The sequence below is a fragment of the Nicotiana tabacum genome, chromosome 22, assembly GCF_000715075.1.
Source record: "Nicotiana tabacum cultivar K326 chromosome 22, ASM71507v2, whole genome shotgun sequence".
Lineage (NCBI taxonomy): Eukaryota > Viridiplantae > Streptophyta > Magnoliopsida > Solanales > Solanaceae > Nicotiana > Nicotiana tabacum.
In genome coordinates, this window is record NC_134101.1 from 67120138 (window position 1) to 67127806 (window position 7669).

Genomic DNA, 7669 nt, shown 5'->3' on the forward strand with positions numbered 1-7669 from the left:
CAACCTTCAAAATTTCCTGTATACAAACGTTGACTAGAAGAATGATGGACCATAGACGTGCAATTTTTTCATCCATAAAATTAATCCCAAGCCAAAAGTTCCTAGCTAGCTAGTATTTCAACTCATACACGATCTGCCATAAATTTACAAAAAAAATCAAGGGGTTTCAGTTGACATTATTTAATGCAAGGAACTGAATTTTGAAATATTTGTCTAAGTTTCAGGATTGATCACTAAAGTTAGCATCTACATACCTGAAATGTTGGCCCCAAAATTTATGACAAAATGACAGGTTTTCTTATTTATTGTTGATGAATTTGATACTCCAACTCCTTCTTCTTCTACTACTACTACTAATACTCAATCTTCCCACCCAACTGCATTTTGCATTTACTACCCAAATTAAAAGATTGGTTAGCAGTTAGCCATAAGGGATGATTACATAACCCAGAATAGCTCTGAACCTGCTATGTTTTTCTCTGACTCAGCTTGGCCATTCCTATTTCATGCAGAGTTGGTGGTTATAAAAAAGCTCAGGAAGTCATAAATACATACGTAACAGGTCAGGGTTCAATTCTAACAGAGCCAAACAATGCTAAATATTTTTTTCTCATCTATGTAAGTTTTAGTAGAAAGAGTTATTGAAAACCTATTGCTGAGAAATAGCAGATACATCGAAAAATATCGTCTTGACATTATCGTTGAAAAAGAAAGTATATACGTAGAAAATTCAAATATCAGGAATATTAAGTTTGATCCACGTAAGAATGACAAAGAAAAATTGACAAAAACACCAGAACAAAAAAGCAGATAAGAAATTGATTGCATGCCGCGTCGTTAAGACTAAGGAGAATTAATTAATTGACTTGACTTACTTTAGGTGCTGACTTTAATTTGCACAAGTCATTTAGAATGAGTATGCCTATCTATTGAAAAGAACAAAAGATTTTGAACAGAATTCAAGTCACATGAAACACGGGAGTTAATAATAGACAGACCAGACAATTATTATAGTCAAAAGTTGTAAAGCCAGGCAGTAGAAAAAGACGTACAAATTCTTCTTCTTCCTTTTATAATCAAAAAGACTCTAAACCTTGTTTATGAGTTATGGGAAATGCAATAAATAACATGCAAAAGATGTGATATTGAGGCTGCTGCAAGTTGAACAAAGAATGGTGACCTGAGTACAGAAATTGAAAACTTTGGAGAACACTCTGTAATTTCTTAGAGATGTCATTTATTAGAGAAATTACAATTTATATGACAGCTTATAAACGGACAAAAAGTTGATGTAAACACCTTTACAATCCCATCACCAGTACATTTTACAACTAAGACATCACTGGTTCCAGGGCTTAGCTGCTATTTTACAAAATGGTGACAAGGAAAGAACAAAAATTGGATGTTGGATTGTCATTTTGAATAGCTCTATACCATTTTATCTTCTTAACTTTTTTTTCCTACTTATGCACTGGATCTCCATATTCTCCCCTCCAAAGAAATAACAATAATTGAAACGTCATCATGGTACCGGCGTCTATCCCCTTGTGGAATTTCAAGCAACTCGTGAAACTCCAAACCTGAAATGAAACACAATCACACAGTTCAGACTTCAGACTAGTTCTCTGATAAATTACATCTTCCCCCCCTAGGACCAATTCAAGCATTTTGCATATGTAAAAGTAATTACCAGCTCTTTTGGCCGCGCGAAACAATACTTTCTCAATAAGATGTTGTGCAGGATCTCCATCTGGTGACCATGAGATGAAATGTTCAACTTCTAAAACAGCTTCTTCATTTGTGAAGTACTGATAAAGCCCATCAGATGACAGTATCAAAAACCTGTCTCTCGGCCCTAATCTGTGATGCTGGAGAGACGGTAGACAACTGATGTAGGGAGAAGTTCCAATATAATCAATTCTGAACATCTCCAGAAGCGCATTGTTCCATTTAGGCTGCAGGAGAGTGAGCAGTTTAAAGTTAGTTATATAGTCGAGCATAAGTAAAGAGTCAAAAGCAGAGGATATGTTAGAATTGATTCAGCAATTCGACTATCTCTAACATGATAATGGTGTTTGACAAACTATAATGCTGTTGGGGATAAAACAGTTATTCTGTTGTGGTTTATAAGTTCTTAACCAGTATTAATCTGATTAAGGGGTGCATCACATTCTGATAGCAAACAACCAATAGGTCCTTAACAGAAAAGAGCATTGTATTTTAGATGCCAATTGAACCTTTAGCATAATGTCCTGTAGCCAGCAAATGGCACTTCAGAAGTGAAAGAAGAAACATTCAAATTTTAGTTCTGTTTTTTAATCGTTAGACAAAAAAAAAAATTGGAAGTAAATTGTCCATGCTTTTAAGGTGAATAGCAAAAGAAGTTGCTAAATGCAAAATGTTTGATCACAGGAACAACACAACGATGCTAACAAGTAACATCTTGCCGAATATGCCTTCAAATTAGAGAGAAAAGTAGCTTTTGCCATGTGTTGAAAAGGTTTATGAAAAAGCATAAACTTTGTTCTCAACAAGAAATATCAATTCGAGAAATATGGTGTGAATAAAGCTAGCATTCTTTCACAAGCAGAAAGGGAATCAAAAACACATCTTTTTTCCCCACTATATTCTCAAGGGTTGACTTGTAAACAAGCTAGAAAAGCTAATATTCCATAGTACCTGCTTGAGGAAACCAGCACCAAAAGCCCGGGTAACCTTCAAAGAACCTTTCACGCGGTCATTCATCAAAGCACATGCATCATCTGGATGTTCACTTCTTATTCTTTGAACTTCCTGAAACACAACATAACAAATCAAGTTAACCAATCAATCGGGAAAAAGGATTTTTTTTATTTTTTATCAAGGATAGATCACAAAGAACTTTATAAGCCTAAAAGACATCTAAAACCTAAAACTAGATTAGCATACCTCTTCCACGGATGTGCTGTGATCTGTACTAAGCTGACTAGCAGTTAAATTAGGTATACTGTTCGACTCATCACCATCTAAAAGCTCAAGATCATTCAAAGTCTCTTCATTGATCCGCTCCAAATCTTGGCTCCAGAGATTAGGCTCCTTCTTCTGAGCTAACACAGCTCGACTATCTCCTACATTCATCACATAAACATCCTCTCCTTTCATTAACATAACAAGAACACAAGAACCCATCAAAGCTAATTCAGGATTCTCCATAACCATCCTATCAGCTAGATCTAAATATGCCTCCTCTGTTTTCTTCAATGCTTGAGAAAGAGCTTTCAATACATCTGCATGATTAACTGATCCTGATCCATTAGAACCATTTCCATTCAGCTGCTCCTTCAATCTCCTATCAAGCTCTAATCTTTCCCTATCCCATTCGCACCGCCACCTCCTCTGATTTTCTTCCCATTTCTTTGCTAATCCTCTGTACTTACTCTTTGAAATCTTCCCCCTCTTTTTCTTTAACCGCGAATCGAAACAAAGATCCTCTCTTGCTGAAGGATAATTCTCTTGTTCAACACATCTTGAACAACCATCTTTAGTCCTATCTCTTGTAAAATCATCATCACAAATCTGATTTGGTTCTTCTTTCACTTCCAAACTCGAAGCTGGGATTGTACTATTATCAGTATTAGATGAATCTGACTTGTCATCCCACAACAATCCCTTGAGTTCTTTGTGAACAGCTGGGTACAAATTAGTTACTAAAAAATCAGGTGCGTCAGGACCATTAAATCCATCATAAATCCCAACAAAAACCCAACCATGTTCCTCAGAAACTACAACATGAACACGATCTTCACCAGCTTTCCCTTGAGCCCACTGAAGATTCTGATTTTCTAACGAGTCATCATCATCCAAGCTGCACTCACTGCTGAAGTTCACACTGCTGATTGTCAATTCGTTCTGCTTCTCAGAACCCACTATCCAATCACTTTCTTTCACTGAAATTGACCCTTTAATCGGTGCAACAACTGAATTTTGACCTCTTGATAAGGTCTTTGAAATAGCTCTTTGGAGGACCCGGATAAAAGACCCTTTTCTTGCTCTGGATCGAAGAGCAAAACCATGTGAATAACTTCTTTGGAACTGATCAGGACAATAGCTTCTTTCAAGAGGGCCCGAATAAAGACCACGATCGAGGGGGCCCGATTGAAATCCCCTCTCAATCGGGCCGGACATGAAGCCACGTTCAAGCGGGCCGGGACCCGAAATAATGCCCGAAGTCGAAAGCGGGCCGGAGTGGATAGAGGAGTTTCTTGGAATTGGCTGAAGAGGTATTGAAGCAAAGGACGTGGACCCCTCAAAGGCCGAAGACCTATCGATGCTGTTGTAAGAATACAGATCGACGAACGCCGTGGACAGCGGCGTGGAGGTGTTGGCGCTGACGGAGGCACCGGAGATTGACCGGAAAGTGGTGGTCTCCTCGGAGTGAACCTTGGAAGATGAAATTCGGGTTGGGTCGGGCCTGACGTAGCAGAAGGAGTGACCCAGGTCTTCAAGTGGGTCAGAAATCATTAAGGGAAAATCCTTCCGGCGACGGGACTCGACGGCACCGCCGCTGGTGAAGCAGACACTGAGCTTTCCTACGCCGTTACCCATTTAAAGAATAAGCCTCTAAAACCAATAGAGCTAAAGAGAAATTTCAGATTTTGCGGTTTTGTTAAAACCTTTCAAAAAGCCCTCAAAGATTCATTTGTGTAAAGTGGGAAGAGAGAAAAATGGGAGAAATGAGCAGAAAAAGAAGAGGTGAAGGAGAGAGAGGCGTTGACTTTTGGGTGGGAGGAGGTGTATGTTTGAAATATAAGTTGTAATAAAAGTATAGTATAGTATAGTAACAACTTTTGGCGTTTGGTCATTTGTTTGGTTATTCTAACAATTTCATGTTCCAATTTTCCGGTTTTCGTTTTAATTTTCGGCATTTAGTGTGTGGGAGGCGTTGACGTGAAGCTCTGGACCTAGACTGCAGACACTGACCCCACCCACCCTGACTTTAACTCCAAAACGTCACCCTATCCCTGACCCCTGACTATTACAGCCAAATTCAACACTCTAGGTAACAAGTTTCTTCCTTCTTGACGTAATTTGATTCGAAACAAATTTAGAAAAACAATTTTTTTTTTATCTGGTTATTAGTCTTTTGAACTTATGGCCTGAAATATGTTATACATATTTATATAGCTTTAAAAAAAAATTAAAAACGGTAAGAATGAGAGTTATGAAGTTAAATATAAATATATTATGTTTTAACGAACTAATAATAAAATTATTTCACGTAAAATGAAATAGACGAATAATTTATTACAATATGTAAGTTTATAGACTCGAACCACAAAATGTAAACAAGTAATATGTCTATCTCTATTACCATAGACATTTTAGTAATAGTATGTACTTTTACATACTTCAATACAAACTTCTTTATATATATATATACTGAGAAAATATGCCTATATATCAAGTGGTGTAACCACTATCTTTAAATCTTAGATCTATTTCTACTTATTCTATTGGCTTTTAGCTAATAGTTTGTTTTTCTTGATCTAAAGTGGCAAAATTTTGCAATACAAAACATCTTGGATAAACATTGTTCATGTTTTAGTCTCAAATTGTAATTGAATATATGACGCATTCGTACTTCCACCCCATTTAAGTCTATTTGATTCTAAATGATCTACATTATATTTAGACTATTTTTGATAATATTCATTTACTTCAACTCTTCTTAACAAGCTTGGCAAAGTACTTTAAAAGACTTTGCATTTGTAGGTGTAAGTTGTTTGTAAACGTTACATAAATCGGAACTCTAATAAAAGAACATGAAAAGGACACAATAAGTAGTACTAATGCTTTTCATCTTTTACCCTATGAATTTAGATACGGTAACTTTGACCCAAGAAAATAAAAAAAGGACGGAGAAAAGGGATCATATGTTTTTTCCAAATTCTATATAGACGGTTGGTCTTTGACCACATATGTTATTTCGTTTTAATATAGTCAAAAATAAATTTTTTAATTAAAATTTTAATCCAAGGGGTAGTATGAAATGCTCTTATTATGTTAATATATGCCGTATTCCCAATGTTAAGCTTATCCCAGGAATTTTGGCCCATTCCCAATCGAAATAAAGGTTACAATTTTACGATATGCTTTGAATCAAAACCTAAAACCTGACCAAATCCACAGTTTTGGGAAATATCTTTTTCCTTTGGGTAATCCAAACACAATTTTTCTGAAAGTATTTATAAAAAAAAAATCTAATGTAAACAGACAATTTGTCTTTGGAAGGTATTTGTTGAAATACTAAAGAGGGGGAAAATCTGAGTAGCTCTACTAGTTGGTTGCATAAATTATTGTATTTGTTGTTGAAGTCTGACCCTGTAATTCTCTACCCATTTTCCCTCCCCGTTCGTTCGCATATGTAAAAAAAAAAATTAAAAAAAAAAATAGATACTAAAGAAAAAATTAGACAATAATAGTAAGGCGGAGGGGTTGGTATTGTTCACGTCCTACTAGAGCGAGTGAGCGGATCAGTTCAATGTTATTGTGTTAGCAATCGAAAAAGTCAAAGATCGCAGCCCAGTTAATACGTCTAGGAAAATGTGCCACGATCACCGTTGGATCCTGAGTATTAGTGTTTGGTGAAAACCATCAGTTTATGACACGTGGCTGCCCGCATTTTGCCACTTACTGAAGCTTTCTGCATTCTCCTTTATTTTTGTTTTTATTTTCTCGTCTCACTGAGTAGGCTCAATAATCTTCTAGCGTGTAGAACGTTTACTGTTTCGATTTGCTTTGACTTTTATGTAATTCTAAACCAAATCAATTGTATCAGTTTTTATAGTATTCTTTTTCAAGTTTTTGTGACATGATATAGATATTCGATCAATGCAGTTTAATAGAATTACAGATAATATTCCATAACTCAATATATGCTTAACATAAATTCAAGAAATGGACCAATCTAATATTTTAATGTAAATTTATTACTATGTGAGAGATTTTAGTTACTATGCACATTCACTATTCATTTTTTTCTGTCTCACGACGCTATTACATGACAAGGATAGCTTTCAGGCTTAAGCAACTTTTAATAAATAAAAATAAGCGAATGTTCTTAAAATTTAATATAGAATATACAAATTAGAGGTAAATGTTAATCAACTACATCATCATCCAAATTCCAAAATCAATTGGCATTAGCTATACCAAATTTCTATATAAATTCTTTATGCTCACTTTTAGATGGACCTCTTTAAAAATTAATATTGCACCCAAGTATGAATGTAACACATTCTTAAATTAATTAATTATTGAGATAAATCATTAAAAATGATTATTTTTAAATTAATTGACAGCTACTTTAATCCTTATTCTTTATCCAAGTTTGAGAATAATTATTTTACCGATCTGAGCAGAGTAAAAAGCAGTAAAAAAAAAAGGATTAACTATATATTTATTTAGCAAGGTGGGGTGGTTGCAAATGCAAAGGCTACTAAAACACAACATTTATTGTCGGCTTGGTGTTTTAGGTGGGCTTGACTAAATATATTAATAACTCTTTCCATTTACTGCTATGTACAAATTTAATGAGGGTTATTCTACCATGGTTTTGTGGGTCCAAAATTAGGTTGAAGTGGCTGATTTTAACCCTTCAAAAGTCAGCTGCTTTTAATGCAAGTTAAAT

General features: G+C 35.3%; 1 protein-coding gene across 1 annotated transcript; it reads right to left on the reverse strand.

The window, feature by feature from the left end:
• Window positions 1–1215: 1215 nt before the first annotated feature.
• LOC107806374 (putative protein phosphatase 2C 4) lies at window positions 1216–4869 on the reverse strand. Its single transcript, XM_016630519.2, has 4 exons — window positions 2929–4869; window positions 2680–2793; window positions 1691–1955; window positions 1216–1580 (listed from the first exon to the last, which is right to left on the reverse strand). The coding sequence occupies exons 1-4, from the start codon at window positions 4582–4584 to the stop codon at window positions 1465–1467; spliced, it is 2151 nt and encodes a 716-aa protein (XP_016486005.2). The 5' UTR covers window positions 4585–4869; the 3' UTR covers window positions 1216–1464.
• Between the last annotated feature and the right edge of the window lie 2800 nt (window positions 4870–7669).